The sequence below is a fragment of the Misgurnus anguillicaudatus genome, chromosome 16 (assembly GCF_027580225.2).
Source record: "Misgurnus anguillicaudatus chromosome 16, ASM2758022v2, whole genome shotgun sequence".
In the NCBI taxonomy this organism is placed as follows: Eukaryota; Metazoa; Chordata; class Actinopteri; order Cypriniformes; family Cobitidae; genus Misgurnus; species Misgurnus anguillicaudatus.
The window spans coordinates 6920129-6943738 of record NC_073352.2 but is presented as its reverse complement, the minus strand read 5'-3'; the positions used below and the strand labels follow the sequence as shown (position 1 = coordinate 6943738).

The following is a 23610-nucleotide window of genomic DNA, read 5'->3' as shown; positions in this document are numbered from 1 at the left end:
TCTCGAGTCGAGGCACTATGGTTAAAATGGATGCCGTCATTTTCGGATTCATTTTTGATAAAACGAAAATACAGTCGTCACAAGTTCATATATATTTAATATATCATCTCATATTTAAACATCAAATGTCAAGAGATACCAGAGAGCCATACGTGACATACATGCACCCTATTATGAATCCAAGAGCAGTAAATGCTCTGATTGGATCATCTTTCTAAATCTGATCTTTAATAATTGATTTTTATTATTCAAAATGTGGTATTTTTGGACGAATCCTACCCATATAAGAGGTGATAAAAAGTATAAATAAAGACAACATGAAAGTTTTTTTGTTGTTGTTTAAAAGGATCTGTTCTTTCATTCGATGTATCGTATGTTTATGTTTAAAGAAAAGCATTTTCTGGAAGGTATTACAATTTTGTGAAAAATAAAAAAAATGTTGGCACTGGCTGGCAACTTTTTTTTTATAAATGCTGGCGGGGAAAGAGTTAAAATCACAGTGAGTTAATAGACAGGTGTCTATGAACTCACTAATTTAGGTATAACGTGACACAAGTAGCTCTCGACCACTTTTATTTTTTAGAAAGTAGCTCTCCAATAAAAAAAAGTTGGAGACCCCTGGTCTATATCAAACGGTCTCCTAGATCTGTTATCTTTGGGGTCTAGAATATATTTACAGTAAGTATGTTATTTATTCAGAATTCAAAGTCAAGATCTGTTTTATATATTTAGTGTAATAAGTTTTTGCAGTGAGAATAACTTTCCCCTTAAGAAGAATCAGAAATATTCACATAGGCCTACAGTAGTGGCATTGCAGCCCTTGCCAGAGGCGACTCCATTCAACTTTAACTATACTGTACCACTTGATCGACAGCTTACTATAAACCTGTCGTGCCTGATCAGGGTGTAGTTTTTCATGCAGTCGTGTTTCATTTACTCTTACACACTGTAAGGTGTAAACTCATCAGCTACATAAAACTAAGAATCGGATCAGAAGAGCTCAGTTTGGTTTTGTGGCCTTTGCAAAGACTTATAAACTGTGGCGCAGTGTGTTTTGACTCACCCAGTCGGGCTTGTGGATCACTTTGTGTTTCAGTCTTGGCCACAAATCTAACAGCACAGCAGGGTTTTAAAGCAATATACACAGAGCGACCATCTGTGGCCACCGGGACAATAAAAAACAGAGAGGCGAGGAAAGAAGGGCGTGACGCCGCATTTCATTCAGCCGGGCTTTGTCTTTACATCGTATGCTTTTTATATTCAGAGATCTTGTGTGCCTCCTCCCTCATTTGACAGTTGTCCTTAGAAAGGTGTGTTCATAATGAGACCTGAATTTCAGGATATCAAATACCCTTAATAATGCTGGACGTAGCTTAGTAATGAGTGAGTATATTATTCGCTGTATTGCGGTTTGTGTGGGTTACGCAGCAGACGTTTGGATTAACAAATGCGCCCAGTAGCTGGGTTTGTATGTATCCACACTAAAAGCGCTTTTTCTTCCCTCAAAAAATGTTTTAGTGTTCACTCCAAAGAAAGCCCTGGAAGAGATTATGTCATACAGGAAAAGCAATCACAAAATGCTACCTTAAAAAGTGTTTCTCAACAATACGGGAAAGAATTCAACCCCGCCGCCTTGACATTCCCCCTGGGCCTTTATCAGACATCAGAGAGGCTCAGGTACTGCTTTAGCCTGTGGGACTTCATGAAGCAATCTGTTTTAATATTTTACGTAAACTATTTAAACAGATGCACACATCTTTTATCACGGCTAATAAGCTACTCCATGATGTGAAAGTAAACAGTAAATAAAAAAATAAGATAACAAATAGTTAAGATAAAAACTCATACCCATTGAGCACTATGGATTTTGGGGAAGCTACAATAGATTATTATTACATATAAACAAAAGAGTTTATGCTATTAAAGGAATGCCGCTTGCTTAACACGCATCCAGTTTTATCCTACAGCTATGTTTTATTTAAAAAACCTGAAAATACTTCTTTGCGTAGGATTTTGTATGGGCCGCACACATTCAGGCCAGGCAGACGTCCCCGTGAGGAACAATGCATGCCTTCATCACGGGAAACACCCGCTCTACTCTACACACACAGCACTTCAGCTGTGTCCTTATATGGTGTTAAAGGCAACGTCTTGCGTGATTGGCTCGCTGATATCCAAACCACAGTGTTTGGATTTGCAGCGGCAAATTACCTTCAAGCACCTGTATTGACATGTAAATGAAAGAGTGAAAGAAATGTTGCAGTTGTGTTCTCTTAATCATTACCTTTACAGGTGTTGATATAGACATGACACGGTCAGAGAAGATCTCCTCAAATAAAAATAAAAAACATCAGGCCTGAATGCAAACAAAATTGATATGAAATGTTATAAAAGTTAACTTTTGACAAGTGTGACTATATTTCATTTGGATTGTCAATCATTTTAAGCATCAGTTTTATTCTTCACACTTTTGGTGACCTTAGCAGTTCAGCATCTGTTTCGAGAGTGAATATTAAAGCTAAGCTAGTGTTTAATTCGCTTCAGGGATTCAAGGTAAATATAGACATGAAGAAAACCATAAGTTTTTACTATTCCATGACACAACATTGTGGGATTGTTATGCAACATTGAGATGTTCATAAGTGTAGACTGACCCCTACTGTCCTGATACAGATATGAATCTGCCAGTTTAATAAGGACAATTCTTCGGCTGGGGCCTGCGCCATTAAGATAAAGTAAGTTTAGGATTAATTACCACCAAATGTTTACTGTAAAAATGCCATTGATAAACTGTGGTTACTATGTAAGGCTATTGTAAGCCTGTGGTTATTACAAATACAACCAACACTGGTAACTGTATGATTCATTTTCAAAAGGTAATGAAATATAAAAATATATTTTTTATAATATTACTATCCCCTAGCAAAGACAGAATATTCCCCTAACTTATTTCCTGTTTGGTAAATTTTTTGCTAACCAAATAATAACGATCTGTATGGAAGGCCATTTCTGCCACATAAGAAAAAAATCATGCTCTGGTAAATTATAATTATGAGATAAAAAGTTAAAATTATGACTTTTAAAGTTATTCATTATGAGATTATGAGGAAAAGTCAAACTTTAAAAGTCATAATTTTGAATTTATCTTATAATTATGACTTTAAAAGTCATGATTTAGACTTTTCATCTTATAATTATGACTTTAAAAGTCATAATTTCGACTTTTATATAATAATTATGACTTTAAAAGTCATAATTTAGACTTTTCATCTCATAATTATGACTTTAAAATTCATAATTTAGACTTTTCATCTCATAATTATGACTTTAAAAGTCATAATTTCGACTTTTATATCATAATTATGACTTTAAAAGTCATAATTTAGGCTTTTATATCACAATCATGACTTTAAATGTCATAATTTCAACTTCTTTAATCTCATAATTATAACTTACATATAACTTAATTATAACTTCTACACCAGCATTTTTTTTTAAGTTGCCAGCCAGCACCAGCATTTTTTTAATCATTTTCACAAAAGTTTAATGCCTTCCAGAAAATCTTCTTCTTTAAATATATAAACATACAATATATCCAATGAAAGAACAGACCATCTGCTCTCAAACAAACAATAAAATTGCATCCTGTTTTCATTTGTTCTCTTTCTATTAACTCTCAGATATGGGTAGGTTTTTTTCAAAAATACAACATTTTGAGCAAAAAGCTGAGATAATAGCATTTTTGTAAGTGGCTTCTGTTAGAGATCAGATTTAGAGCGATCCTCAAAACATACACAGAGTTTGTACAATTTTCCCTAAGGGAATACTTCCAGGTTTTATAAGTTAGGTAAGAGCGCCACCTGGTGGTAACAGCGGAAATACGGATTGAAGTAAAAACTCATCATTGGCAGGGAAAGAGTTAAAGGTGCAATGTGTAAATTTTAGCGGCATCTACTGGTGATGTTGTGAATTGCAACCAACGGCTCAGTCCAATGCTCACCCCTCACGTTTGAAACACACAAGAGAAGCTACGGTAGACACAACCGGACAAACATGTCATCGTCGGGGAAACTAAGTAAAACAAGTTTGTCCGTTAAGGGCTTCTGTAGAAACATGGTGGCACAAAATGGCGACTTCCATGTTAGGGGACCCTTGTATATGTAGATAAAAACGTCTCATTCTAAGGTAATAAACACATAACGGTTCGTTATGAAAGGTCTTTATACACCCCTGATTATATAGTTTTGTATATTATTTTGCATTTCTGTCAAGAGATCCTTCTAAAAATTACACACTGCACCTTTAAAGGGGCCGTTTCCCGGACAGAGTTTAAAGGGGCCATGGCATGAAAATCTGACTTTTCCATGTTTATATGCTATAATTGGGTCCCCAGTGTTTCTATCAACTTAGAAAATGTGAAAAAGATTAACCCAGTAACTTAGTTTTGGTAAACCATTCTCTACAAGCACATGAAAAAATAGGTAGTTGAAATTTGGCTCTCCTTACGATGTCATAAGAAGCTCTTATTAAAGTTATACCACCCCTTAATCTGCACTATCCAACCACAGCACTGCCATTTAGTGCGGAGAAAAGCACAATTGAGTTTTATTTGCAACAAATCACAGTCATTGCAATCAGTGTTTAAATTTCAACAGCTCATTTGCAAAGAACACACCCAAAATGGCACATTTTTGCACACACCTACAAAGTGGCAATTTTAACATGCTATAATAAATTATTTATATGGTATTTTGAGCTAAAACTTCACACATGTACTCTGGGGACACCAAAGATTTATTTGACATCTTAAAAAAGTCTTGTGCCATGGCCCCTTTAAATAAATCCAATACTAGGCCTTAGTTGTATTAGGAAATTTAAGTAGTTTTTACTAAAACATTACTTATGTGCTTCTTGAAACAAAACAATGTTTTTAAATTAAGGTCGCTCAAACATGAAGCATTTTAGTCTGGGACTAGGATAAACCCTGTCCAGGAAACCGCCCCTAAAAGTAATAATCTCGACTTTTTATCTCATAATTATGACTCTTAAAGGTGCCATAAAATAAAAAACATGTATTTACCTAGGCATAGATGAATAAGAGCTCTGTACATGGTAATGCCTCAAACGTGTATGTTTCCTCATTATTATGTAAACCCTGTGCATGCAAAAGACTGCTGGAAAACAGGCCAATCTCAAAATAACTTGTACTGTGATATCACAGTTGAAAAAATATTTATCTCCATTAAATACAGGCTAATAATAAAGGTATGTTTACTGTGAGCTACTGGCATGAGCCTCAGAGCAGAGCAATCGGAGCAGAGCTTAACATTATTATTCATGACCCTTCCAAATAAATGTGCAAAAATAAACCATTTAATTCAAAGGACAAGTCTTACGGTTGTAAATGGACATGTAAAAATGTTTCTGTATAATTTAACAGATTATTTCAATGCCTCCTTTGGCACCTTTAAAGTCATACACTGTAAAAAAAATCCGTAGAAATTGCAGCTGAGTTGCCGGTAATTTACCGTAGATTTAAATATATGTTATTTACTGGCAACATTTTGTTCAAAGTTTAATGAACATTAAACATTTACAAGTCTTTGTCTTTACAGAGTAAAACTAAAAAACAGCATCAAGCAAAACATTCTGGGAAACAAAATCTGAAGCAAAAAACAGAAAAAGGTTGATGATGATTTCTGGTTCCCAGAATGCTTTGCATGAGGCTGTTATTGTATAGTTTTATTCTGTAAAGATAAAGACTTGTTAATATTTAAAATTTATTTAACTTTGAACAAACTCTTGCCAGTAAATAACATAAATGTAAATCTATGGTAAATTACTGGCAACCCAGCTGCAATAACATTGAAATTTTTACGGACTTTTTTACAGTGTAATTTTAACTATGATGTGGCGGAAATAAGCTTCCATAGACAGCAGCAGAGAAACAGTAGGCCTATATAATTCTGTGACTGTAATACATTTTATATACTTAATATTTATGCATGCTAAATAAGAAATAATTACTGAAAATATGTTATATAAATATCTTATAGTTTAACTTTATAGAAGTACAAATCTGCTGATGCACACAGTTATTAGATGATTTGCTTTATATATGTCTTATAATTTAGAAAAGCAGTTCAATGCAACAATGTAATACAAGGAATCAAGGCACTTTTAATGGCAGTCATCATCACACGAGGCACAACATGAGCAAACATTTGCTTTTCCTCATTTAAGACACATTCAATCGCCCTGAGGTTTCCTTCAATCTTACACTCAAAAATACCCACTGACTCTTATTTGACTTTGGACACTTAATTTGCACATTGAGGTAGAATTCAAAAACCTTGTCTTGTCTTGGTGTACCTCAAACTGAACCAAATTCACTACACAATTTTAAAGTGTACACTGGATTAACTTTAAAACCTCATTATACTGTAGCAAGCAATGCAATTTATCTGCTACAAACTTAAACCTTGAAAGTGTTTTCACACTTAACTGCTCGTTTCATTTACATGCGTTCTTAACATAAACTTTCTTAAAAATAAAAAACCTTAAAAATGTAATTGCGGCTTTTGTAAGTGACTATTAAAAAAATAATAACAAAGAAAATGTCTTATACAGGGCAAGCAGAAGTTTACCAAATCCAACACTCAATATTAAACATTAAGGCACTTTGCGCATCAATATCTGCCACGGCTCCTTCACAATTTTTTGTTTAGCTGAACAAAAAGCTGTAAAAAAAAAACAGAAAGACATTTGTGTTAAAACCAATCACTAAACAACAAATCAAAGAAAACGTGTCACTTATCATTCTTTATACATTCACCCGTCATGTACAAATGTAATTTTAAAGCACTATACGCTAGAGAAATGTAGACAATAAAATCTGTAATGTGTTTAAATGAATATTGGTATTGACACAGAAAAGCATTCCTACTGTAATATAGCACACAAACTTTGTTTTAGACATTTAAAGTCACCATTTATAGGTACACACCAAGCCAATGCTCAGCAGTCACGCAGGTTTTCAGCAGTGTCTGACTTCATTTATCACTGTGTTTGGCACCGTCTGCTAAAGTAAGTCACCGTCACCTTTCTTTTGGGTGATTTATTGAATGTAACGCTCGTATAGGAGTCAGATCATTCTGATCGGCATAGCCAACCAATCCACAAAAAGAAAAACAAGTGACAAAGCAAGCAAACAACGAAGTCAAGTAGGAACGCACAGAGCGGCGGTCTTTTTCTTTGCGTCTGTCATTCCAATATACAAATATTTAAAGGTGCAGTGTGTAAATTTTTGCAGCATCTAGTGGTGAGGTTGCGCATTGCAACCAACGGCTCAGTCCACTGCTCACTCCTCGCTTTTGAAACGCATAGAGAAGCTACGTCAGCCACCACAGGACAAACATGTCATCGTCGGAGACAATTTAGTAAAAAAGTTTATCCGTTAAGAGCTTCTGTAGAAACATGGCGGCACAAAATGGCGACTTCCATGAAAGGAGACGCTCGGTGTATGTAGATAAAAACGTCTCATTCTAAGGTAATAAACACAAAACGGTTCATTATGAAAGGTCTTTATACACCCCTGATAATATAATTTTGTATAATATTTTGCATTTATGTCAAGAGATTCTTCTAAAAATTACACACTGCACCTTTAAAAAAAAATGATATGCCTCTGGTCTTTGTTTATGTTTTATATCACTGCAGTCAATAGCATTGGCATTGGTTTGAACTAGGTTTAATAAAAATAAGCAACAGCGTATTTTCTTCAAGTTGATAACAAAATACTAGTGATGCACCGATGTATCGGCCGCCGATATTTATCGGCCGATTTTTGATAAATTTGAAACCATCGGCATATCGGCAATAGCACAAGAAAGGCCGATACCGATTGTTTATTAATTAACTGCATAAAGAAATCCATTATATGTAAAAAATGAGTTAAAGTTTGTTAATAAAATTTATGCTGAATAGCAAAAACCACCTTTGAAGGTTATCATGCTGTTTTATTATATTTGTTATAGCTTAATTTGTGCCTCTCTTACTATGTTGGTCAGTTGAATGTTAATTAGATCCAATCCATGTTCAGTAAAAATAATTTGATGCAGAAATAAACTAGCTAAAAGACCAACTGTATAGTATTGTATACAAGTGTTTAAAATCGGTATCGGCCAGAAGTTATCTGTTTAAATCGGTATCGGCCCAAAAAAATCCTATCGGTGCATCCCTACAAAATACTCATTATTGGGTGAACTTTCACTTAAAAGGTACCCCAACTATGAAGACTTGTATGCTTTAATACTTTAAATGTGCCTTCAACTACTAAAAACACATTAATTATTTTCATTTCTTCAAAAAACCCCAACATGTAATACTCATTTTAACCTATGGAGGCCGCCATTATGTTTCACGCTGTGAAATTTATTATGTGTAATGCTGTGTTTACACCAGCCACGGTAGAGGCGTCAAGCGAGAGTGATTTCAATGTTAAGTCAATGTGAAGACGCGTTGACGCGTGTCTAGAGGTCTCATGGTGCGAATGAGGCGTTTAGTGCGGCGCAGTAGACGCGATTCCGCCTCATTTGCGTGTCTAGTTCGCGTGAACGGCGTAAATTGAGCGTTGCCGCGGCAAACGGGCGAGTTGAAAAATTTGAACTTTTGCAGAAAAACGCGCCGCTTTAACCAATCAAGAGCTTGCTCTAGTAGTGACGTGATTACAGGAAGCGAGCGGAGTCGCAGAAGCCCCTCCAACGACGTGAATTTCCACGTGAATGTCTCGATGACTAGAATAACATGAATGAAGCGAGTAGACTCAAACTGTTCAAGCAGCAAACTAGGCGCGGTAGACGCGATTTTGACACCTCAAACGTGGCTGGTGTGAACCCACGGTAATGGTTGTTGGCATTGGCAGCCTCGACTAACATTTTTTTCAAGTTTATTAAAACTATGACATTTGTACTTTTTTTATTTTCACATTGATGTTGCCAATCCCAGTGTTAATCTATTAAACCAAACATGCGTTTATAACCAGGGTACCTTTTAAAACCCTAAAAACCAACCCTTACACCTTAAGAGAGAGAAACAAACAGCTAAAATAAATGACTGGCACTTTAAGAAAGTCATCACTGGCTTTACCTGTAAGGATATCCATGATATTTGGCTTTAAACACTGACAGCAGCCAGCTGAAGAACAGCACCACTAGTCCAATTCCCACCATACACATAACTAAAGAGAAAACAGAAGAAATTAAACATGTCCTGACTTCACCAGGTGTTTGTAAACTATCCAGCACTCATCCTATGACAGCGTACTTTTCCTCTTCCCGACGTCAAGGTCAGAGGTCGCGGCCTCGTGAAGCAGCACCATTCCTAAAGTCACGGCCGCATCTGAATCAGAGAGTTCAGGAACACACGGCTGACCCGTTCAGTGGATATGTTTACTTTTTTCGGTTTTGATTGACCTCAATTGTATTGATTAAGGTGTTTACATCAATAATACGATAACAAACAGATTATTTGGTTGCATGTAAACGTATCTAGTGATTCACATGATATACACTGTAAGTGATCTATGAAGGATACTGAAGAGAAGAACAATGTGGGTTTCTGCCACAAACTGAGCCTGACTGCTGCCGTGGACGTAACTCTGAAATTGACAGTCATATGTTACACACTGGACATGCTTTTTAACAGAGCTCATGTAAGTGTTACAGACTCACCACTTGACCAGTGTTTGGGTTCTTGTGAGCGTATGGAGGACCTCGAATGTGGTTCCACATTTGGCCCGATGTCATGATCAAAACAAAACACTAGAGAAATCCAAAGTAAAGAAAGTGACTCACATAATAAAATCTATTTTAAAGGAATATTCAATTTTCTTAAAATAAAAATCCAGATAATTTACTCACCACCATGTCATCCAAAATGTTGATGTCTTTCTTTGTTCAGTCGAGAAGAAATTATGTTTTTTGAGGGAAACATTTCAGGATTTTTCTCGTTTTAATGGACTTTAATAGACACCAACAATTAACACTTAACTCAACACGTAACAGTTTTTTTCAACAGAGTTTCAAAGGACTATAAACGATCCCAAACGAGGCATAAGGGTCTTATCTAGCGAAACGATTGTCATTTTTGACAAGAAAAATAACAAATATACACTTTTAAAGCACAACTTCTCGTCGAGATCCGGTCCAGCGCGACCTAACGTAAATGCGTAGTGAGGTAGGGAGGTCACGTGTTACATATATAAAAGGCACATTTGCGGACCATTGTAAACAATAAACTGACACAAAGACATTAATTAGTATCAGTTGACATACAACAATGTAGGAACGGTCCTCTTTTAACACACTTGTAAACACTGGGGCGGAGTTTCGTGTTCGTCTTCTGTGACCTCTTGACGTCATGACGTATTGCGTGAGGTCACGCTGGCGCATCACGACCGGATCTAGACGAGAAGTTGTGCTTTAAAAGTGTATATTTATTATTTTTCTTGTCAAAAATGACAATCGTTTTGCTATATAAGACCCTTATGCCTCGTTTGGGATTGTTTATAGTCCTTTGAAACTCCATTGAAAAAAGCTGTTATGTGTTGAGTTAAGTATTAAATGTTGGGTTCTATTAAAGTCCATTAAAATTAGAAAAATCCTGCAATGTTTTCCTCAAAAAAACATAATTTCTTCTCGACTGAACAAAGAAAGACATCAACATTTTGGATGACATGGTGGTGAGTAAATTATCTGGAATTTTCTTTTAAGAAAATGGAATATTCCTTTAAGGAAATGTGAAAGATTACTTATTTTGGCATCAATGAAATGTACAAATAATAACCAAGTGAAAAATCTCAGGAGGAACCCACCAATGCAGAGAAAGCCCAGACGTTCTTATTGAAAAGAAACTCAAGGTTATTGCGGCGCAAGTAAGCCAGACTTCCGATGACAGCCAGCAGCAATCCCAGCATCAGCGGTCCAGCGTAGTTAGGAGGTCTGATCACTCGGATGTGAATCAAACATTAAAGCACATTAATAAAGACTGAATGTATTACTCAATCAAGCACGTTCATTAATACAGGTCAGATTGGCATATGCATATGTTTAGACTTAAATTGAATACGCCTTTGCTTACGTGAACATCTGTTCGGTCCGCCACCCATCGAGCAAGCTGCTCCGCTGCAAAGCCTCGAACCTGCAGGTCATACGTATCCGCTCGCTTGGGTTTGCCTTTAGCTGGAAAGTTGATGAATGTCGGAGCCGAGTTCATGTTGAGCTACAGAAAACAAAGTTTTGTTTAAACAAACATGCCGGCTCCACCCTGTTAGGGATTGACATCTTTTCACTATTTAATCATTTTCTGATGGATGCAATACTAATGGCCTGTCCCACTTTTAAAAAAGTAAAATTAAAAGAGTTACCATCTGAAAAACATCAGATCCTTCATCAAAATCCACCATTGCAAAGAAAATCCTGTTGGTAAACGAATTCGAATATCTCCACGAGTTTGCAAGAATCTGGTACTCTTCATCCGCCTGTCTGATAAAAAAGGAAAATGTTATATTATATGTAATGTTATATTCAATGCATTTTAATCCTTGTTCTTTTAAAATTGACTTATGATTGTTATTTTATTAGGATGTTGTTTTAACTTTAGACAATAAAAGACTGAGAATCAGGACTGTGTAAGTCAACAGTGCAGTGCATACATCAAAAAGATCTTTCCATTCATTTACATTTCACATTCATAAACTTTCTTTCTTTTAAACGCCCTGCCAGCTTCTAAGGCTATATTCATGGAGAGAATAAAGTCTAGTTATATAAAGTAAGACTAGAATAGATGTTTAAAATTCATTTCATCTTAAAATCGTAGAACTATGTTTGGATTACCTTGATTAAAAACTTTTTTGAAAGTATCAACAGAATATAAAAGTTTTTTTTATCACAGGGCAGATTAAATACAATCTAGTAGAATATGTTTAATGGACAATTAATTCTGACAAGATGGGCATTTTGAAAGATTTTCTTCTGAGATTAAAAATTGATGCCTTTTTTTGAATTTCCTATACTGCATCTTGTATAGATGACTTAACCCCAACCATTTTCAAAGAAGAAATTATGCTTTTTTCCAATATCATCATTTATTTCATGCAACTTATTATTTAGACCTTGATGCCATATATTTCTGATGTATTTATTTATTGTTTGCTTTTGGTCTGTGAAAGTTATAGGACACTTTACTAATTCTGTGAATAGTGCTTTTTTGGCTGCATTTGTCTGCTTTCTCTTTGCCAGCAATTCCTGAGTGTACAGGTACCCAGCAAAAGATGATGTTAAAATCCTTTGCTTTGAGCATTGATAATTTAATGAAGATCTTCATAAATGTTAATGTTGAAAGAATATAATGATGAACAAGATTAAATTTAGGAACCACATAGTTTGATTTAAAATGTGATTGATGCATTGACTTATATAAAGTTTTATGAGTCCTTACCGACAGACTGCACACTGTCTCTGTGGCTGCAGTGCCGTAAACATGATAATAACAGAGTAGTTTCGAGGTGGAGCTCTGACAAATCTCCTGAACTTATCTCCATTCAGTCTGATCACTGCACGTTTACCGGTCCAATCCATCATCTGAGCGACCTTCTCCGACAGCAAAGTCTAAATCAAGTGTCATTCTGTTAGATTTGGTTACTGAATGTATCACATTTTCATATATAGTCCTGCTATAGACAGAATTTGTCTTCTGGCAAAGTTAGTTTATTTTTGATCCTGACACAATGGTTAATTGACACCTATGTGAAATGTGAACCTTCAACCTTTCAGGTTCTAGAGCACTACAGCACCTTTAATAAAATGCACTTAAACTCCCAGCTTCAGTTTAACATTCATTTAATCAGATGCCATCATATCGACTTGTTTATGTCATAAAAGCCATTGTGCAGATACCAAAAAGTGTCTGAAAAGTAATAAATAGACATTCAAAGGAAGCAGTCAGATGAGTTCACGGGCTGCTGTTAAACAGGAAGCTTAGCTTAGTTTGCATACTGCTCCAAATGAACACAATGCATTGAATGCAACTCAGATAAATAATTCAATTTTGGGTGATTTATAGATGGTAACATAACATTGATTTCATAACTCCAATTATTAAATATTTATCTAAATCGCACGTGCAGTTAGAACAGAGCAAAATAATATGAGCTATACGATCATTTGAATAACCAGTGAACTCAGTTTATATAAGACATTAAAATGACTGAATAACTGCAGAACGAAAATCCACTGACCTCCTTCTTTTTCTGGCCATCTGATGGTGTGCCGTGTAAAACAACAGCGAGAAAAACAACTATGAAAAGTTTAGAAAACATTTCTGAAGGTGCAAGTGCGGCCGTGACTCTCATGCAGGAACTCCTGTCCGATTCCTATTGGTGGAGCACAACGATGCGGAAGTCAGGGCTACGGGGACCAGTATTTCAAAATAAAAGTCTGCTTTATTGTACATTGCGCATCTGAATGAGCGCCACAAAACAAGCTGCATCTTCAGCTGCTTTGTTAACTATGTATTTGTTCAATTGCATATATAATAAAATTATACATATTATTTATAAGTAATATATAAGGTTTAGGTACTTTTTGTATTAGGAGCTTTATAAAAATAAGAAGCTTTTATAACATTTTACATTTCTTTCTGACATCAACATGTTGCATAACAGATTTTCGATACAACTATAAATTGTGTTGCAAGACAAACAACGAATCAAAAACTAAAGTTAAGACAAAAGACACAAATGTATGCACACATACAAAGTGCTTAGGGGTGTCTATGAAACTTTTTCATACCTGGTTGTATGGACTCAAAGTCAAAATTATAAAATACTGCAGTTTGATAATGGCACTCTTTATCTAATAAAATAAACACACAGTGATGTTTTCCCAGATAGGAATTAGTTTAAGCCAAGCCAGGACTAGTTTAATTAGGAAATATAACTAGTTTGAACAAACATTCCATTACTTGTGTACATTTTGAGGTGAAACAAAAATGTATTTGTCAGGGCACGTTGTTTTCAGTTTGGACAGCTCTTACATTTATTTTTAATCTAGTCTAATCTAATCCCTGTCCGGGAAACCGCCCCACAAAGTTTCAAATGTTTTAAAATCTTATTAGTATTTTATATTTATAAATTTTTTTCTTTCTTAAAACGCATCCCAGGGCACAGCGAGGGTGGCAGGACATCAATTTCTAGAACAATTTGTAAAAAAAATCAAGTCAGACAAAGAGAGAAGTGAGTTTAATAAAATTAAAAGGAAGAAAAATGTTTGGCTGGCTAGATTTTGACCATTTGTGTTTGTGTAAATTGTATAAAAATAAAATAAATATTATAAATCTGTTTTGAACTTTAAAAATATTTAAATATGCCGACATCCCGACATGCATTGACGCGCGCTTGAGTGTGTGTGCTAAACATCCGGCGGGCACGCGAGTGAGTGAGTAGTGTGTGTGGAGGAAGATGGCGGCACTGATCCTCCCGTCTGACTGGCTCAAAAACTGGGACAAATCTGGCAGAAATGAGTTGTGAGTAGGAGTTTAGTGCACCATTGCGTACCGTGGGCGCAAATTAAGTGAAACGCGTTGCATTCGCGCGTTATAACTGCGTGTTTTAGTTGAAATAACAAATCAAATTCTCTTCATTGTGAATGTCTACAGCTAGTGCGCGTGACAGACTAATTTAGTGAAAGTCCAATAAAACAGCGGGTAAACCTCAAGATAGAATTAAATAAACAAAAAACACAACGTCTATAATTTCAGTTCGTGTGTTTGTAAGGGAATTAAGCAAGCAGATTAGTAATTTTGAGAATGTAATGTCAGTGAGCTAATAGTTAGCTGGGTTAGCATTAGCGTGTCTTTATATCAGTGTGTGTTACATTATGTATGGTGTGTTACATGTTATCTACAGATAAACAAGAGGCCAAACATGCTTTAAACGGACCCATAGTTAACGTTATATAATGTTAAAAGCTTGCATAACTCGAGTAACGTATGAAGTGTAGATGTAACTGTTACTGTAGTTGTGCTGTGTTGACTTTTGATGATTAGCTAACATTGATATTCGATGACGTTGTTCTTAAAAGTATATTTTTAAACATCTCTGAAGCATTTTTTTGAATATCGTATTCCCAAAACGTTGTGAGCAGTCTATCATTTGTGGGCACCATTTCCCAGTCACAGATGCTTATATATGATGTCTAATGCAGGGGTTGCCAGGTTCCTTTTTACTACAGGACACCTAAAAAAAACATAATCTGAAGACCCACCAAATATTTTTGAATTGAAAAATGAGGAGAAAATAAACAATTCTCTTGTGTTTTTCAGTTTTTAGAAGTCATAGCTATGTGTTTTTGTTGAAATTAAAGTAACCTGTAGGTAAACTGTGTTGATCTGATTGGTCTGGCTGATGTGACTTGGTAGATGTTTGGTAGCGTAATTGTATGACAGGTTTAAAATTGTACTGTACATACATAATGGTACCCTGTGACAGACAGGTATTATTGAGTGCATTTATCTAATTCAGACAGTCAATTTTCACATAAAAATGAGAGGATCTTATTTGGTCTTCTAGTCCATGTATTGTTACCAGAGGCGCACACTACTTAAGTAGTTTTACTTTCTGCATAAAAGTACATTTTCAAGTATTCGTATTTTATCAGTGTTTTTTCTTTGGAAAACATGCATTACGAAGCATATTATCATAATTTTTACTCTTATTACATTTCATAAAAACAATTTTTTGGTTTATATTTAAGAACATTAAAAAGTAAAAAGTACTTTCTAATTACTTTTTATGTAATTGGGTATTAAATCAATTTTAATATGCAATATAAAAGGAATACACAGTATGATTCTATGCTTAGAATGTAGTGAACATTTTTTAGTAAAGTACATTTTTTCCCAAGACAAACACTCTGAAAAGCACAGATGCTTGGAAAATGTAACTACAATACTCAACTAGTCTCCACCTCTGATTGTTACTAATGTTTTTGTTAACAACAAGTGATTTTGTCTTTATTTCCAGTTTACAGTTTTGCCAGGATCTTGCAGGGAAACCCAGTATTCATGAGTTCGTTAAAGGTGAGTTAAATACATCAAGTAGCTACATTTACATGGACACCTTTTGCTTCAATCAGAATGAAAATTTCAGAACATTCGAACATTGAAGTTTTAATAAGCAGGCTTAGTGTTTATCTACTTCTGGTCCTAAATAATAGTCGACGAGCACATAAAGTGTACATTTAAATTCTAAGCATCTGTTGAAAAAGCTACAAACTCTTCACCATCTGCAGCACACACATATTTGATAAATTATCTGCGTCATAATCGCACAATAAGTTCAAAAAGTTCCAGCGGCCCGAAACCTCAAATTATTAATCATTATAAGCTGATGCAAATCAGGGTAGCAGGCCTCTAGACTCATTTTCCTGGAACTCTCAGTTAGTCGCACTAACTTACAATTTGGTTACACCCTTTTTATAGTTTTATAATGACCTTGTATTATGATAAATTGTTCTGTTAAGTACACTTAATTTGTATATGCTGGTTTTGCACTGACAGTGACTGATACTTTTGACTTAGGTGCATCAACTCTGCACCCAGAATATGCATAAAAAGTTCGCTGAAACGCATAATTGCCAAAATAACCATTTGCACACTAAAGCGCTTTTACTATGACAGTTTTATGCAATTAAGAGAAAAATATTTAGCATACTTAATTGATCAAACGTACCTGTTATATATTCTCCTAAACACTGCCATGATTAATAATTACTAATTTTTCCTGTAACTTGTAAATCATTTAAAATGATTGATTTTACATTTAAAATGATACTAGATGTAGCAGAAAGCACTATACACATTTAATAATAGTAGTATCTGTCAGATATCGGTATCGGCTGATATATGGAATTCTGGTATCGGAATTGGATCGGAAATGAAAAAGTGGGATCGAGACAATCCTAATTCCTATATTGCACTGCATGCATTACGAGCACAGATGTTAACACAATGTAAGGGTGAATTGTCAACTTTTCTTTTTCTCACATCTGGTTTATAGTCTGTTAATAAAGCAAAAGATCAGTGCAGAAACTTTTGTAAAAGGTGTTCAGGAAATCTAAACTCGTTCTCCCGGTGTTGTTGTTGTGGATTTACTCCGGTTTCCTCTCACAAGTTAAGTGAGTTGGAGATACCAAATTGCCCCTCCCTCAACCAGTGTATGGATTAACCAGTTTGACATGAATATAGCCATAGAGGCTGGAATAGCATTAAGAATAAATGAAGAAGAAGAAATCTAAAGAATAAAAACATGGCGTTACGTTTTGTTGTTTAAACAGTGCTAACAGAAAAGGAAAAGCCAAACTATTATGTAGCTTAAGCATAGACTTTATTCAGTGCACAGAAAGACAAAAACTATACACAATCTTCCAGCCTACGATTAAATCATTATTCAAAATATTTTTTCTTCCCTATGTCTCCCTGCTTGCACCTGCACTTTCACCTTTGTGATCTCTTGATGGTCCTTTCCTATGTCCTCTCTTTCTCACCTCTCCCCTCACTTTGTCTTATCTGCAATTAGTGCTGCCACTAACGACTAATTTTCTAACGACTAATCTTTCGACTAATTTTTCGAATAGTCGACTATTCTAAACGACTAATTAAAAAAAACTCAAGTGTTTGTTATTTCATTGTGTCCATTTTATTTTGAACCCACCGGTGTCATAAACAATATGAATAACTTAAATGTTACCAAATAAAAAATTACAATATAAACAATATAAATAATAATCAAACATCCAGTGCAAAGTAGATGCTTAACAGAAATATGAAATGTTTCACTTCTACTCTTTGATCTTATATTGGATTTTAACACAACTGAATGCTATTTTACATATTATCTATTTTGTTGTAGCCTATAAAATAGTGACTAAACATGACCCATCACCTCGTTTTTATCCAACCAGCTGTTCCTTTAACTGCTGCTAAAATCCTGATTTAGATATGCAAAAATCACCATACATTTACATTGTAGCTTTACTGCTGTTGCTCTTCTCATAATTGTTGTTGTGTTTTGAGCCATTTCTTGATTTTAAATGCGAGTGATATAGCGCAGACAATTCGGTGCAAATTCAGAAATATAAGAGAATACACTGTTGTTGTTACATAGACTACAGAACACGGCATACAGCATCATAGGGAGGGAGAAAGCTCGCACACAGACTCACACTACTGCTAATCTTTCTTCAAGTCATGTTAACTCGATCAGTCGTCTTTGTCAGAGACATCTGTGAATGTTGACGTTTGCGCAAAAAAGAAAGTACATTAAAAACACTGCCACCTTTTCACTGTCACGTAAGAGAGAGGCGCGTGCGGTCGAGGCGCTGCAAGCAACATGAGTGATAGAGAGAGAGAGAGAGAGAGAGAGAGAGAGAGAGACGCGCTGAACACTCGCAACAATGAATTGAGCCGTTTAAAATAGTAAAATAAAAATGTAAATGGGAATCATGAAAATCTATTTGTTGCGTCCAGTGTTGATTCCGTGGCGGAATCACGAGCAAACACTGATAGCCTTTAACATCCAAAGACAGAGTCATTGTACTTCTCAAAAGAGTTAATAAAACAGTACTGACTAGTTCGCCGTTTCATTAATAATCATATAACAGTTACTTATGTTGTCCTATTCTCTGTGGGTGTATCGTCAATAACTCCCGAGTGTTTTCGTTTGAGATGCTCGTGCATTGTCGTTGTGCTCCCGTGATAAGCCAGCGACGTTTGGCACGGTGTAACAGACCACTCTTTTATTACAACTTGGCTTAAAATACTTTCATACTTCGGAAGCTTTCCGACTCATAATTCCATAGACTCACCTGCCACCGCCAATTTTTTTAAATTAAAGCAGTGAAGGCAGGGGGAGAGTGAAGAAAGATGATAGCGTAGCAGATTAACCAGCGGGGCGCGCACAGACTGGTGTGGAGGTGAATTACATTGAGCCATTTGAGACATGAGACAGAATTACAGTGGGCCGTTTGAGACGGAAAAAAATAAATATGCGACTCCTCGACTAAAAAAATTGCCGTCGACAAATTTTCGTCGTCGATTACGTCGACTATGTCGACTATTCGCGGCAGCACTATCTGCAATAGACCGCTTCATATTCGTGCTGTAACACTTGTTTTATATCAGTGACCCTGATTGGTTAACAGGGTACATTTGCCACCCAGATACCAAAGCAGTCTGAACATTAGTGTGAAATTTTACCTCACACATTATAAAAAAATGGTCGCAGCTCTGGGTAGGGAGATTTGTAAGGAGTTTTGAGCACTGATTTTGATCAGTAGTATTATAGTTGTATGTTTTTAATGTGAAACTGCTGGGTTATTTGAAAAGCAATTTAATATTGTCGAGCTGTTATCAGTCTGTCATGATCTGGAAGCTCTTATTGTATGCCTTTTCTGTTTTGTCTCCAGATCTACAGACAGCCTTGTATGAGCTTTGCTGGCATGTTATCCAGGGCAATCTGAAGGTGGATGTGGCTGCCAGTCTCCTGGCTGATGTTATGGTAAATGCTGTCTCAAATCATACAAACGCTGTTTTGCAACACTTCACCTGAAACATTTGAAAACATTTCAACTGTGACTGAATGTGCTAGAGTTCACTATCTGTCTCCTGCAAGTGATGTGAAAGAAACAGAAACTCTTCTTCATTGCAGCATTACTTGTTGTAAAGTTGACTTGAATCAGAATTTGTCTCCTGTTTCACCAACGTACTGCAATATAAAAAATATGCTAAACTAAAACATTGTGGTACCATGCAGTGGCAGTGACTCTTTGAAGATAAAGTAATATTCTGAAAACATTTGGAAGTGAAATGCCTCAAACATGACTGCAAATTCACCATTTATTCTAGACTCAGCCAAGATTCAAGCCAACAGGCCTGTAAACGGAGTATTTAGAGGATGTGAGGGGAAAGGGTTTTGGTTGGGGAAACAGCTGAAAATATGCACCTCTTTGTTATCTCAGCATTTGTTGCTGTGCTAGTTTTGCTAGTTTTTTTTTACAATAGCTAAAGAGGTGAGAAAAGCTTGCTTGGCGATTGGCTTACTCGTGGCACAGTCTTACATATGCCAGCAGAGAAGTGAAGTTAGCAATAGAGCTTGATATACTTATATTTTTAATTCATGTGAGGAAGCACTGCAGGCATTTTAATTGTCACTTTTGTGTCATTGGCTATATACTCACCTAAAGAATTATTAGGAACACCTGTTCAATTTTCACATTAATGCAATTATCTAATCAACCAATCACATGGCAGTTGCTTCAATGCATTTAGGGGTGTGGTCCTGGTCAAGACAATCTCCTGAAGTCCAAACTGAATGTCAGAATGGGAAAGAAAGGTGATTTAAGCAATTTTGAGCGTGGCATGGTGGTTGGTGCCAGACAGGCCGATCTGAATATCTGCTCAGCTACTGGCATTTTCACACACAACCATTTCTAGGGTTTACAAAGAATGGTGTGAAAAGAGAAAAACATCCAGTATGCGGCAGTCCTGTGGGCGAAAATGCCTTGTTGATGCTAAAGTTCAGAGGAGAATGGGCCGACTGATTCAAGCTGATAGAAGAGCAACTTTGACTGAAATAACCACTCGTTGCAACCGAGGTATGCAGCAAAGCATTTGTGAAGCTACAACACGCACAACCTTGAGGCAGAAGACCCCACCGGGTACCACTCATCTCCACTACAAATAGGAAAAAGAAGCTACAATTTGCACAAGCTCACCAAAATTGGACAGTTGAAGACTGGAAAAATGTTGCCTGGTCTGATGAGTCTCGATTTCTGTTGAGACATTCAGATGGTAGAGTCAGAATTTGGCTTAAACAGAATGAGAACATGGATCCATCATGCCTTGTTACCGCTGTGCAGGCTGGTGGTGTAATGGTGTGGTTGATGTTTTCTTGGCACACTTTAGGCCTCTTAGTGCCAATTGGGCATCGTTTAAATGCCACGGCCTACCTGAGCATTGTTTCTGACCATGTCCATCCCTTTATGACCACCATGTACTCATCCTCTGATGGCTACTTCCAGCAGGATAATGCACCATGTCACAAAGCTGGAATCATTTCAAATTGGTTTCTTGAACATGACAATGAGTTCACTGTACTAAAATGGCCCCCACAGTCACCAGATCTCAACCCAATAGAGCATCTTTGGGATGTGGTGGAACGGGAGCTTCGTGCCCTGGATGTGCATCCCACAAATCTCCATCAACTGCAAGATGCTATCCTATCAATATGAGCCAACATTTCTAAAGAAAGCTTTCAGCACCTTGTTGAATCAATGCCACGTAGAATTAAGGCAGTTCTGAAGGCGAAAGGGGGTCAAACACAGTGTTAGTATGGTGTTCCTAATAATCTTTAGGTGAGTGTATGTCACTGCAGTAAAGGCTTATTGCGTTATTACAGTAAATGATTATTCGATTGATTGGTTATTAATTTAAATGATCATCTAATATGGGGAATTACATATATTGACATCCCTAGTTGCAGAACTGGCCCAATTGTACAAGTGACCTCTCTGTTAATTCACCCGAGTATTGTTCACATGTTATTATATTACATTGTTTGCTTAATTATTTACATTGTGAAGTTCTGCAAGGTCTTTTGTTGACCCCCTCAGAAAATGAGTTGTGCTCGGGTGACTATACGGTGTCCTTTAAATTTTCAGATCAGACAATGTGTGTGCTCTTTCACATCAGCTGTGTTTGATCTACAGAGGAGATCACTGCACACACTGCTCTTGTGACGTCCAGCATGATGAAAGTAGCCATTTAAACACCACTGTGTGCCAGTGATAGATCCCCCACATCTCACCACATGTCCTCTGTGTTGTCCACTGCCCTTTAATGAACCGGAATTTTCAGCAGGAAAAATAAAGAGCCGTTGTGTCGGAGCCTGAATGCTGAATATTTCTGGAATGTGTTATTGAAAGCAAATGTTTGTTTTACAGGAACTGCGAGATGATCTGCCATCTATTTTAGCTGATGTTTTCTGTATATTAGGTAAGTGTTGCTGTGTGTTTGTCTTTACACGCTTAATGCAGATTAACGGATGCGTGCCAGACAGTTTTGGGTATCATCTCATTTGTCTTTGCGATGTAGTGGCAGGATGCGTTTGTAGTGAGAGACAGTTTTGTTACCCGCATGAGTAAACATGCTTATTAAACTGCAGTCATGTGTCCACATAGATTGCTCATCTGACAGATGTTTGCATAAATCAACTGCTAAAGATGAAGAGTTTAACTGAACTTTTTCTGATGATGTGCTTATTCGTAGGCCCAGTGTGATTAATAACATGTTTATGTTGGAATGTTATTTGTTATGTGTATATACAAAATCTGTTTACACATAAACAGTTACTGTTTGTTGCCGTCTCTGTTTATGACCGATTCACACTTATACGATAACTGCCAACTAGCATTGACTTTTTACTTTGGTATGTTTGCGTTCATCGGATCAACATTAATCACACATAACTCTTACATTTGTGTTCATTTGGAGTATTGAAGCTTTTATTAATGCGGTGATAGCTTTGATATAATCTTTATATTTGTGTACATAAGGTTGATGACCTTAAGCAGATGTTTGCTGATAAAATGGACCTTAAATATTATGTATGAAGTAAAGATGAATTGTGTTTTTCTTAGAGGCACGGGGTTCCCATGGGTTCTTTGAAATCCTTGAAATTTTGTAACTCTGGGGAAAAATTTCAAGGCCCTGGAAAGTTTTTGAAAATAAACATTAATAGATACAGGTCATTAAAACCGCTTAAATCTATGTTATGCAGGATGTTTTCTGGAAAAAAATCTGTATTCCCTGTGTAGTGTAGGATGGCATCTCAACAATTCTAGACTTTTTTTAGCACATGCACTAAACAATTAGTTTTGAATGCTTATTTCTTCTGTATGCGAATTTTGATCCATACAAAAAGCTTTTTGCATAGTTGTGTTTGACACATGAAAACTGTAACAATGTATCTTACAAGAAGTACACTACACTTAAAATGCTCTATTTTTGCACACTCCTTTTGTACTCAATATACTAAAAATTATTCTTTAATTTTTCTTAAGATAATCTTTAGAACATTTAAGTGTACTTATTAGTGCTATTTTAAAGCTCACGTAACACACGCTGTTTCTGCATTTCTGATATTAATCTGGAGTACCTATGGAGTAGTATGACATCCTTTATATCTCTGAAGAGTCTTTAGTTTAATCAGATTTATAAAAGAAAGATTAGCTTTACCGAATCTTTCCGATAACGTACGAAAAAATGAAGAAGGAGGAGTTATAACACGGGAGGAGCGAGTACGAGTCATACAACACTATACAACACTGTTTTAACTTATGATTCACTTTATGTTCGTGTCATTTATATAATATACACGCGCCTATTTCCAACATAAGACAGAAGTCTTACTTACCACGTGTAACTCGTCATGACCCGGTTCTGAAAATCCACCGCATCAAACACACACGCAAAACTCCGCTGCTAATCCGGATA

General features: G+C 36.1%; 2 protein-coding genes across 3 annotated transcripts in view; one reads left to right on the top strand and one right to left on the bottom strand.

Moving 5' to 3' along the window:
* Positions 1-6155: 6155 nt before the first annotated feature.
* Positions 6156-13457, bottom strand: magt1 (magnesium transporter 1). Its single transcript, XM_073854076.1, has 10 exons — positions 13298-13457; positions 12499-12668; positions 11426-11543; positions 11145-11280; positions 10874-11019; positions 9732-9821; positions 9595-9658; positions 9325-9399; positions 9148-9238; positions 6156-6740 (listed from the first exon to the last, which is right to left on the bottom strand). The coding sequence occupies exons 1-10, from the start codon at positions 13409-13411 to the stop codon at positions 6725-6727; spliced, it is 1020 nt and encodes a 339-aa protein (XP_073710177.1). The 5' UTR covers positions 13412-13457; the 3' UTR covers positions 6156-6724.
* Positions 13458-14448: 991 nt separating this feature from the next.
* Positions 14449-23610, top strand: part of thoc2 (THO complex 2) — a 101056-nt gene continuing 91894 nt past the window's right edge. For both annotated transcript variants that reach the window (XM_055177276.2, XM_055177275.2), the window contains exons 1-4: positions 14449-14583; positions 16082-16137; positions 19524-19615; positions 22059-22110. In XM_055177276.2, the coding sequence (XP_055033251.2) occupies positions 14519-14583; positions 16082-16137; positions 19524-19615; positions 22059-22110 (265 nt within the window). In that variant the 5' untranslated portion in view covers positions 14449-14518. The remainder of the gene's footprint in view (positions 14584-16081; positions 16138-19523; positions 19616-22058; positions 22111-23610) is intronic.

Excerpts from the sequence above, each read along its gene's own strand:
- magt1 (XM_073854076.1), bottom strand. The coding sequence starts at position 13,411 with ATGAGAGTCACGGCCGCACTTGCACCTTCAGAAATGTTTTCTAAACTT. Across the intron at positions 11,281-11,425 it reads GATCTGATGTTTTTCAGATG|CTCAACATGAACTCGGCTCC; the intron begins GTAACTCTTTTA and ends TGTTTTCTGTAG. Across the intron at positions 9,659-9,731 it reads ACCCAAACACTGGTCAAGTG|AGTTACGTCCACGGCAGCAG; the intron begins GTGAGTCTGTAA and ends TGTCAATTTCAG.